Source organism: Diabrotica virgifera, chromosome 1, assembly GCF_917563875.1.
Source record: "Diabrotica virgifera virgifera chromosome 1, PGI_DIABVI_V3a".
Lineage (NCBI taxonomy): Eukaryota > Metazoa > Arthropoda > Insecta > Coleoptera > Chrysomelidae > Diabrotica > Diabrotica virgifera.
In genome coordinates, this window is record NC_065443.1 from 213,763,549 (window position 1) to 213,776,231 (window position 12,683).

Sequence of the window (12,683 nt, forward strand, 5' to 3'; positions counted from 1 at the left end):
GCCATAAATAGATATAGACCTATTCCAATCTATGGCTAATATTATTTATGACTGTTTAGACTTCATAATATTATATTATAACGTTTACTGAATTTTATGGCATAACTTAATTAGTATTGATACATGACGTGACATGACTACATCACTCTTATCAAGTAATAAGTTCCACATTTCTGAAAAATTAAAAAATCATCTTAAATCGTTTCTAAAATAATATGCTAGTGCCACCTATTCAATATTTGATGTAGTTCTAAGTACTGTCCTCTATTGGACATAACTGGAAGCTGTACATGTACTATGATAGTATTCCTGTTTATCTACAGAGCACGTCAATTGTCAGATAAATTATGCATTGAAATGCGCGTTCTGTGCATTCCGTGATTGTTTGCGTCATTTGCGAAAATGTTGGAGCTTCCTATTTGTTTTTTCGTTTGTTGACATTCTGTTTTTGACGTGAGATGAATGTGTCATTTTAATTTTAGCATATACACACAATTTTCCGAAAATAAGTAAATACATTTACTTAACAGTGCAGTGGGCACCTAGTTTTCCAGAGATATGTGAACATTCTGGTAGTAAAGCCACCGGTATTATGGCATTTATTTTGCGCAAAACTTATTTAGTAAAGCATATTGGTAAATTTTCAAAGTAAATAATGTCTAATAACAATTCCTCTATCGGCAAAGCGAGAGGTAGGCCGCCAAAGAAAATCATATCGTGTACCTGGTGTAATGAAACGAAGCTTCCCTTGAAATATGTGTTTCCCACCACAAATGGAAAGAAAGAGTTTTGCTCTGAGACTTGCCTTGCAGAATTCCGAAAGGCATATGTCAAAGGAGCTTGCATACAGTGTGATAATGTTATTAGAGGCAATGCTGCCCCTTCAAAAGAATACTGCTCGACTTATTGTATGAACAAGCATCAAAAGAAAGAATTGGCAAGTACTAGAGTAGCTGCTGTGGCTCCTACTACACCATTAGAGGGTTCTCCTGGACCATTTCAGGTAAATTTGTAATATAATTACTAATATGCATGTGTAGAAATGTCTCTTGACTTAAACGCAACTTTATTAGCAAAAACGTTATTTTTTTTAAAGTGTTAATTGATTGTTTATATTAGCAAGACCTAATCAATTTCATGGGATGCCTTATTAACTGTAATTGTACATTTTTTGATAACAGGTGGATTCTGAGACTAAAATCTGTAACAATACACACAACAAACAAAATAGCAATAACAGGTGGTAGAAATTTAATAACAGCCCTTATTGTGAAACCAAAGAATGTGTGCCAGTATTTGTAAGATCCCTTGGCATTATATGTAGTCATATCGATACATTTTTGGCAAAGTAACCAAAGTGACATTTTTGGCGAAAATCATGTTTCTCTATTAACCCGCCGTTACACGTGTCTTCTATTCGGACGTGGTTGCACGCGTATGAGCGTCGCCCTCACCTACATAAGTTCGACTTATTTCGAAGAAGAATGAATGTCAACATGTATAAATATAAAATGGGTTGTACTCACATATTATAGAAAGTCTCGTATACCAACTTTTTTTATTAATTTAACAAAACAAAAGTAAAAGTAATATACATAGATCAAAAGCAAGTTTTCTTAATTTTCAATTTCAGCAAGCCACTGAAGAAATTAACGTTCTTTACGCGAATTAATTTTACTAAAAATACAAATTAAAATTAACAACTGTTCTGAAGCTATTTCTTTGTGGTATTTATGTAATTAACTATTAATATTTTGTATTTTGATAACGACGTCCGAGGTGGAATTCGAAACGTCAATAAAATCAATTTTTAAAGTTAAATTGTGGCTTATTTCCCAATTAGAATAGGTAAATTTAAAAATGGGTTCTTAACCAGTGGCGCACCTAGAATTTTCCTCTGGGGGGAGGGGGGTTTAGCTTGGGCACCGAAAGTTTTTTGTATTATTTGTGAAAGACAAGTTACATTTTCCTACTTTTTTTATATATATTTCTATATGCTCTGGGTGGGCTTTTAACCCCTAAACCCCCCACTCGGTGTGCCACTGTTCCTAACCTAATCCAAACAATAATATTTTAATTAATCCTACCTAAATATTAAATAAAAACCTAAAAGTTTCTTTGAGATAACAGAAACGTGATTTCACCGTGATTGCACGCGCAGTGAGGAATTCCCTCACTTGAAGAGGGATGTCTCTTCTTTCAACTATCACACAGCATACTGACCGCCAGAAATATTCTATAACTTTTTCATACCCTCTCATGAACCATGCTAAAGGCATTCCTGAGTGCTTAAGGTTATCGTATTAGTTTACACAATTTCATTGGTTATAAACAAATATGGTGAGGGATTCCCTCATAGCGCGTGTAATGGCGGGTTAAACTAACACTATTATTGTTTAGAAGGTGCTTACTACACTTTGGTAGTGTCTTCTGAACAATAATAGCGTTAGTTTAATGGAAAAACATGATTTTCAAAAATGTCACTTACGTTACTTTGCCAAAAGTGTATCGATATAAAAAAGGATTTTATATTTTTTTAAGAAAAACTTTTTTCTTTTTTTAAGAAAAATATAGAGAATGTTTTAACCATACTAAAATAGAGATTTTTGATGGTTTGATAGAAGACGTAATAGGGAACAAATGAAGGATGCTATTTTTTGTCTGTGTGTGTGAGAGAAGATGGCTTGAAAGCAGGTCCGTTAGATCATCAGATTTTTATTTAGGTACTTTATTAATTTAATTTCGTTGAGATCGTTAAACAAATGTAAATCAAATCAATATAATAATATATAATAGTAATTGGGACTGTGCAAGTTCGGCAAAGCGACCCCTATTTCTACGCTCTGTACTATTATTCGCACTTTTAATTATATTGGCCAATTATATTAGTCCTGGTTACTGGATAATTATCAAGGCCATAGTCCAAAAAAATAATAAGAAGAAAAAATAAGATTCAGGTTATGTTATGAAAACATCAACAATTGTATGTAGTAAATAAAATTAGTTATTAAAATGCAGTACTGCAAGCAAAATACAATTAATTAAATTTACCTTTATATAATAATTGCATATCATATCAATATTGTGGAGCAATATATAATTTTTCTGCTTCATTGACAGAAGGTATGAAATATACGTCAATTTGACAATTTCAATTGACAATATGAATTATTTAAGATAATTGCAATATTTCTCCGTGACTCGCGCAGGGTCGTTTCTCGTTTCCCTTTCCAAGTACTTGCACACCACGAATAATAGTAAAAGTGACAGTATGGATCAAAGTCAAGAAAGAGTATTGAAGATGGATCATTTCGTAAAAAACTGTGGTTATGCCAAGAAGAAAATAGGCAAATAAAAATAAATCATCAAATCAATAACGTAAGTCAAGTTCTGAGACTGTTTTCATTTTGCATGTTTAAGTTAAATATTGTATTTAGATAGATAGATAGATAGATAGATAGATAGATAGATAGATAGATAGATAGATATCTTTATTTCCAAATAGGTAACCTAATATACAAATTTTTAACTTAAATACACTTTTCTTACATATAAACAAAATCAAATCAATCAATACAATAATTCACAATAAAAAAAATTCAATAAAATAAATACAAGAAAATTGTGTACATTCACTGTCATTTCAACACAACTATCCCAAGAAAAACCTTTAATTTATTCTTAAAATTAATAACAAATTATAATCAAAATTAATAACGAAATATGCATAATCAAATTAACAAGTTCACCAACCAATAAAAGTTCACCAAAGTTAACCAATTGGTCAACCAATAAAAATAAACAAAAAATATTGTGCACGTCCTCTGCCAATTCAAATACTACTTTAAATTTTTAAGCAAAACCTTTAATCTATCTTTAAAAATTTTAACTGTCCTACAGTCTTTTAATTCATTAGGCAATTCATTAAATTCTCTGAAACCTCTAAATATTAATGAATTCATTGAGCTGCTATAATTCATTTTAGAAAAGTATATGTTATTTTTATTTCGAGTATCGTGTATGTGTGTATTAGGAAAATTAATAAATTGCTGAAAATAATCGGGAGCTATATTGTTTTTAATTTTATAAACCAAAATCAATGCAAAATATTGAAATCTTTGATATACCGAAAACCAGTTCAATGTATTCAGCATTAAATTTATTGGTGTCAATCGGCCCATTCTTAATATTATACGCATACCACGATTTTGTAATTTTTGAAGTTGCCCCATTTTATTTAGGTTGAACAAATATAAGACTGATGCACAATAATCAAAATGAGGTTGGATTATTGAATTATATACATTAAGGGCCGGTTGTTCGAACGCTAATCAACAATGATCATTATCAAATAATTAATTACTGTCAATGTCAACTTTGTTTGGGTTGTCAAAACATAATTAATTACAATTCTGAGACTATAATAAATTAATATAACAATAATTATTAACATAATTAATAATAAATCTCATAATTGTAATTAATTATGTTTTCAGCAACCCAAACAAAGTTGACATTGACAGTTTTGGTGACAGTAATTAAATATTTAATAATGATCATTGTTGATTAGCGTTCGAACAACCGGCTCTAAGTCTAGTTTCTAAAGATAAATTTTTTGCTATTCTTGTAAAAAAGTATAATTTCTTGCTGATTTTTTTGTGTATATAAAAAAAATGATCTTCCAATGAAAGAGTGTTATCAAGTTGAAATCCTAAGTATTTAATAGTTGTTGTTATTTCAATATTTTCACCATTTTTGGATAAATTAATGTTATTTATATTGATTTTGTTATACTTATATCTACTGGTTACAATTAGAGCTTTTGTCTTTGATACATTTAATTTTAACTTTTTTAATGTTAAATAATTATAAACAGTCTCCAGAATTGAATTCATTTTTGCCACTGCATTTTCCAAGCATGCATCACTGCAAGCTATTAATGTATCGTCAGCAAAAAGATTAACAAACTCACAATCAACAAACAGATCTATATCATTCAAGTAGAGAATAAAAAGTAAAGGCCCTAGGACACTGCCCTGAGGTACACCTATATCAATGTTAAGTTCATCTGACATAAAATTATTGAATTTAACCTTCTGCTTGTGATTTGATAGATAATTATTCAGCCAGTCAAAAACTCCACCCCTAATGCCATATTGCCACAATTTTGTCAGTAAAATATTTCAGTCTATGGTCTCAAAGGCCCTCTTAAGGTCTAAGAATACAGATACTACATATTTGTTTTGATCCAATTCAGTTTTAAATTTACTAATTGTCAATTGAAGTGCCGAATCACAAGAGTGTTGCTTTCTAAAACCAGATTGATTACTTATCAAAATAGTGCAGTCACTGAAGGTTTTCACCTCCGATTTCGTTGAACCTCCATTGATTTTCATGAAAATTGGTGTGTAATTAGAGGATACCTCAAGGAACAAAGGTGACATGATGCCAACTTGCGCCTTTACCCTGGGGGTGCATGCCACCCCTTCTCGGGGGTGAAACTTATTTTATTAAAAATAATACCATAAGTCGATAGAGGGACAAATTATAAGCAAAATTTGTTATATAAAGTTATTAAAATAAATCAACACATTTTGAGTTATTAAAGACCAAAGATTTTATTTTTTCGTAAAAAAATGTATGTTTTAAATCAGTTTTTCACGTATAAATCAAAAACTATAAGCTTTTACAAAAAAGTTATTATTACTGAAATTGAAGATAATAAAAAATTGAATACATTCCTCACATAAAGAACTAAACTAATGTTAGTTCAAAGTGAGTTATTGGCAATTGAATGTGTATTTTTTTCGACGAGTACTCAAATCTAAGTATTCAAGCTTAAATAACGGGAAAACGATGCAATGTATAAAATATTCCTGCTAAACATTTGCCAAAGTACTTCGGAATACCTATTTAATGAGCTTCAGAACAAGGTAATAGGGTCAAAATTAAGCAAGTTATAATGAAAATAAAAGAACCGTTTCGAATTTTTTAGGAAAAAGTGAAAAATAAAACATACGCCATTTCCACAAAAATTAAAATTTATAGTAATCCTTACAAGAACTTCTTTATATTTGCATAAGTAATGTTTTCGATAATTTTGGCCGGTTTAGAATGCATATTTTTGAAAAAAAGATATAATTTAAAAAAATCATTATTCTCATATTCTTTTGATAATAACTCCAAAAATACTCAATATACGTAACAAATTATATATAACCAAATTTTTGTTTTTTCTAGGCCAAATATTTTACCTGTTTTACTATTTCTATAAGGTAAAAAATAACCGAGATAGAAACATTTAAATCTTAAATTTTGCTGTGGGAACCATGCAACCGGGGTCATTGAACCTTTACTTTTTAAAAAAGTAAGGGGTTTAAAAGATTAGGTTCAACGTGCTTAAATAGCACTTGGAATTAACTTCCTAACAGTTTTTAGATGAACCTGATATTGTAAACACAAACGGAGTTATTAAAAAAAAACAATAACATTTTTTGGAAAAAAATTTAAAAGATAAATTTTGAAAAAATTTTGGAGCATAAATTTTAACGCTATCAATATATTCGGGGGCTCATTTAATAGATATTTTTAAGTACTTTGACAAATGTTTAATAAGTTTATGTTATAAAATGCATCAATTTCCTGTTATTTCAGCTTAAATACTTAGAGTTTTTTACTCGCCGAAAAAAAAATATATTCAATTACCTATAACTCACTTTTAGTTAACATAAAAAGGTTTTTGTAGTAAGTGGCTTATTTCATTTTTTATTAGCTTCAATTTTGATCATTATAACTTTTTTGTAAAAACTTTCACTTTTTGAGTTATTGATGAAAAATTGGTTAAAAACATGCATTTTTCTCAAGAAAAATTAAAATCTTTGATCTTTAATAACTCAAAAAGTTTTGATTTGATTTGAAAAACTTTCTATAACAAATGTTGCTTGAAATTTGTCCCTCTATCGAAATATGGGGTTATTTTAAATAAAATAATTTTCACCCCCGAGAAGGGGTGGAATCCACCCCCAGGGTAAAAGCGCAAGTTGGCACCATGTCACCTTTGTTCCTTGAGGTATCCTCTAACCACTCACCAATTTTCATGCAAATCGATGGAGGTTCAACGAAATCGGAGGTAATAGCTCATATCCACCTTCAGTGACTCCACTAAAATAGCATTTTTTAAACATGTTCAATAATTTGATCATATAAAACAAGTTCAATCAATTTTTCAATTGGTGGTAGTGTATTGATGGGTCTGAATTCTTCAGCTTTCACTGTATTATTGATTTTTTGAATTGGTACAATTGTACTAACTTTAAGTTGATTTGGAATTTTACCAGTAGACAGAGAAGTATTGATTAAATTTAATATAATATGCCCAATTGTTTCAAAAATGTCTTTGAGAATTTTAGCGTTTAATATATCATGAACTCAGCATTTACTGTCTAATTTATTAACATACATACGTAATTCGTTTAAAGATACTAATTTAAATTTATTTATCGGTAGGTATAAGTTACTATTTTTATTACACCAGGTTTCCCTCAAATCCAAAGCTCCAACAATATTGTTGATACTTACAACAAAGTAACTGTTGAACTGGTTAGCGATTTCCTTGCTATCTTGACATGTTAAATACATACCTGTTTCAAATTGAACATATTGACGTGAACCTTTGGATTTAATGTTCACTAAATTTTTTAACGTTCTCCACATTTCTTTGGGGTTGTGTCTAAATCTATCTATTTTATTAAAATAATAAAGATTTTTTTGAGTTTTTAACAAATTAACAACTTCATTACGATATCTTTTAAAATTACTCCACAACTCCTGTTTAAACGGTTCAAGTGCTGTTTTAAAAGTTCTATAAGCATTATCACGTAATTTTATAAGAGAGTAAACTTCGTTATCAAACCATGGTAGCTTTAAGTTAAACCGGCTGATTTGAATAGGTGCTGTTTTACTGATTTCAATCTCACAATTTAAAAATAACTCATTAAAAATCGAGTCAACATCAACAGAATTCAAATTCCAGTTATAATACATTAAATTAGTTTGAATTTTCAAAATATTACTCTGACTTAAGTTTCTAAATTTCTTAACATTACAATCTTCTGTACTTTTAATATTTCTTAGATTAACAGAAATAATGGAGTGGTCAGTTAATTTTGGAATTTCATGAACATTTACTATGGTATTATTAGTATTTGACAGGACATAATCTACCAGTGTTTTAGATACATTTGTCACTCTAGTAGGTTCTGTAACTAATTGGCAAATACCGTAGCTCAACATTTGATCATTGGCAAATACCGTAGCTCAACATTTGAACACCAAAATGAAAGAGTGGTTCGTTGAAACAATAAAATAGATAGGAATAAAGTACAACTGATTGGAATAGAAATTATGTTTTACATTTTTGTTTTTAACAAATTAATGTCAAATTAATTGAAAAACTGCAGAATGAGGTTAAGGATATGAAATTGCAGAATTCTAGAAACCAAGAAGAAGGATATTGTAAGTGAGGTATTTGAAAGACAAAAGAGAATGAACAATTTAATCATTCATAATCTAGGTGAATCTGTGGATAGAAGAAATGCTGCTTCTGATGATTTGGCTACTGTGATCTCAATTTTCAAGGATATTACTCATGAGGATATAAGTTGTCAAAGCTGTTAGATTTGGTAAGAAAAACAAAAATGGTGCTCGTTCCCTAAAAATTGTATTAACAAATTCTTTTGATGTAATGAATATTTAAAAAAATAAGATTCACGTTGCCAAAGCAAAAAAGATATTTTTAAATTCTGATCTAACTCCCCAGCAACTCAACAAACTCAATAAAGTTAAAGAGGACCTCAAAAAACGCCAAGAACAAGGTGAGAAAGATTTATTTATACGATATGTTAAAGGTATACCTGAAATTTGCAAAAATGATAATTCCACACAAAAAAACTAGACACAACGAAACATATAAGCTCACCTCCTTTATTAATTTATTATCAAAATGTTGGTGGATTAAGAACTAAACTAAAGTCTCTGGAAACTGCCATAGCTCAATGTAATTATCATATAATCATTTTGGTGGAAACTTGGTTAATTTGTGATTATAACGATGCAGAATTAGGACTTATTGGCTATAATGTGTTTAGAAATGATCGCAATCCTGCTTCTACAGGAAATACTAGGGGTGGAGGTGTGTTGATTGCTGTTAAAAATGACAAGTGCGCAGAAAGTGATAATCCCTGATTGTGAAGTAGAACAAATTTTTGTATCACTGAAAATTAATAATAAGTGCATAGTTATGGGTGGAGTTTATATTCCTCCTGCATCCGACCTAAATGTATACATGTTACATTGCAGTTCAGTTGAATATGTTATGGAGAAGTGTGGAAACTTTGTACTGTGTGGTGATTATAATTTGCCAAATGCTTCCTGGAGTAATGACAACTTTGGATTAAATTTTGAATGTCCTGATGACTCTCCTGCTGTTTATTTGGCAAATTCTTTTGGTTATTTTAACATGTTTCAAATAAACACTTTACCTAACAGTCGTAATGTCTTTCTAGATTTAGTATTTACAAATTTAAACATTGTTGATGTAGTATGTAGTTATTCCACTTGATACGCTATTTGATAATAGTATCCATCATTCGCCTATAGTTGTAGAATTAACTGGTTTTGAAAAGCATTATCAACTGAACTACGAGGAATTTTATTATGATTTTAAAAATGCAAATTATATCGGATTAAATGATTACTTCGCAAGTATTAATTGGGACTTACTTTTATCAGATGATGTGAATTACAGCTTAGCAGTATTTTATGATTTTATGTATACAGGTTTTGACTTATTTGTTCCGATCAAAAAATTTAAAACAAGTTCGTTTCCGCTTTGGTTTAATGGTAAATTAAGGAAGTTGATATATTTAAAAAAGAAAATACATAAGCAGTACAAATTATTTGGTAGAAGGGATGATTATTTAAGATTTTCTCAGTTAAGAAATGAATGTAAACAAGTCTCCTCTCAATGTTATAGTAACTATTTGAATAATATTGAGAATGGGATTCTATCAAATCCTCGACATTTTTGGAAGTATATCAATAATAAACGTAAAAGTTATAATCTGCCATCTAGTATGTTCTACGGTGATAGTACAGGTGATAATGCTCAAGACGTAGTTAATTTATTTAGTAAGTTTTTCTCAACTACATATTCTAATTCTAAAGTTAATCAGATCCCAATTTTTAACTATCAGCAGAGTGTAAATGTGAATAATTATAGTATTGAGCTCTCAGACATAATTGATAGTGTTTTAAAGATGCCTTGGAAATTATCGCTTGGACCAGATTGTTTGCCAGCTTATGTTCTCAAGCAGTGCATTTTTACTCTCGTAAAACCTATCTGCTACTTATTTAATTCCTCATTGAGTACTGGCATCTTTCCTGATTTTTGGAAAACTAGTTATTTAACAATAATTTCTAAGTCTGGTAATAAAAATGATATTGAAAATTATCGAGCGGTTTGTAACCAATCTGTATTACCCAAACTTTTTGAGTGCCTTGTAAATAACTTTTTGACATGGAATTCTAAAGATATAATTGATGTTAGACAACATGGCTTTTCTAAAGGTAAGTCTACATGCACGAACTTAATATTGTATACTAATTTCATTGCTAATTCAGTTGAACAGAAGGATCAGGTTGACGCTATCTACACAGACTTCTCTAAAGCCTTCGATAGAGTTAACCATGATCTGCTTATTGCTAAATTAAAAGGCTATGGATTTGGAGGTAAAATAATTGAGTGGATAGGTAGTTATATATCTGGTAGATGTCAGTATGTTAAATATGGAAATTGTTTATCTCAACAAGTATCTGTAACCTCGGGAGTTCCTCAGGGGTCTCATATTGGGCCTCTCTTATTTAATATATTTGTTAATGATATATCCTCAGTGATTAAAAGTAGTAAATTTCTAATGTTTGCTGATAACGTTAATGATGCTCTTTGTTACAGAATGATATTAAAAGCTGAGCTAGTTGGTGTGAGGTAAACATGCTATACTTAAATATAAAAAAAATGTTTTAAAATTACTTTTGGAAGATCAAGAGAGTTTGTAAATTATGATTATTGTATAAATAATGTGCCATTAGAGGCACGTTATAATATTAAGGATTTAGGTGTAAATTTTGATTCTAAATTAACTTTTAAATATCACATTAACGAAACTTCAGCTAAAGCTTTAAAAATGTTGGGATTTATTCTAAGAAACTGTAATCAGTTTTCAGTACAAACTTTAAAAATGTTATACTTTAGTTTAGTCCGATCAGTTTTGGAGTATGGTTCTCTCATTTGGTCTCCTTCATATAACAGTGACATCTACAGTATCGAGAGAGTTCAGAATAAATTCTTGAGGGTATGTGCTTACAAGATTGGTTTTATTAGACAGCAATACACATATGATGATATACTGTCAATACTAAATATCTCACCACTACATCATAGAAGGTGTCAAGCGGCTTTATGTTTCCTTTTTAAGATTATAAATGGATATGTTCAAGATCCAGAGTTACTAAGTTTAATAAGTTTTAATGTTAATACTAGAAGAACTCGTAACACTGAGATTTTCAACATTCCATTCCACACTACAAATCATGGTCAAAATCAACCCATTACAAGAATTTTACGAACTGCCAATGAGCACAGCAATAGTTTAGAGTTATTTGGAATATCTGTAGCAACATTTAAGAAATCAGTTGAGAGATTTTGAGCATTATTTAATAACATAAGCTACCACTTTTATTGAATGTTGTTTAATTTTAATTTTTGGTTTGTTTTTTTTAACGCAACCGGTTGAACCTATGCTTTGTAAAGGTTGACGTCGTATTTTTGTAAAAATGGTATATCCGTAAAATAAATAAATAAATAAATAACGTTTTGATCACCAATCCGGAAAACCATTTTTAAAAAAAGATTATTATAACAAGCAGTTATTTTAACCTGTAGTTGTTTATTGTTATACTAATACGAGAATAAAAAACCGCTAATCGCTGTAAAAATGAGTGCCGCATACAATATTCCAGCTACAAAAGAGCTGATATGAATATTACGGAAAGATTCGATTATACGGATATTATATTATATTCGCCACTGGCGAGAACTGCTATTCTCTGGGATTGTAATAAAATAAAACAGGTTAAATTAACTCCTTGTTATAATAATTCCATCCTCCTTGTTATAATAAAACATCAGTTAATTATAGTTATTAAGGTACCAAGCGTATGATAAGGATAATAACGCTTGAAGTCAATGGTGTATATACCGAGGGCCTTTGGCCTGAGGGATATACGTTGACCGAAAGCGTTATTATCTCTAATACCTGTGGAGCCTTTAACGTGTAATGTCCAACTATATTATTCTTTATATTCAAAAAATTTGAATGAATTTTGAATTAATTAGTTTTTGAATAAGTACATTTACCAGCAATAGTCGTAACTTAATTGTGGTAACCATAGTTATACTTAGGTTGTTATTTGTCAACTTGACAGTATTTAACTAGTTATTTAAATTTAATGCCCTAGGGCGTTATTTTTCAATATAACGCCCTAGGGCATTATATCATACTGACTTCAAAATCATGTCATTATTTGTCAAATAATATACCATTCGGACATTAAATAATTTTCAT

General features: G+C 29.8%; 1 protein-coding gene across 3 annotated transcripts in view; it reads left to right on the forward strand.

Annotated features, from left to right (window-relative positions):
• Positions 1-397: 397 nt before the first annotated feature.
• Positions 398-12,683, forward strand: part of LOC114325769 (polycomb protein Scm) — a 138,198-nt gene continuing 125,912 nt past the window's right edge. The window contains exon 1 of one of the 3 annotated variants that reach the window (XM_028273899.2): positions 398-1,003. In XM_028273899.2, the coding sequence (XP_028129700.1) occupies positions 656-1,003 (348 nt within the window). In that variant the 5' untranslated portion in view covers positions 398-655. The remainder of the gene's footprint in view (positions 1,004-12,683) is intronic. The other 2 variants (XR_003651729.2, XM_050647003.1) reach the window with 2 other exon arrangements.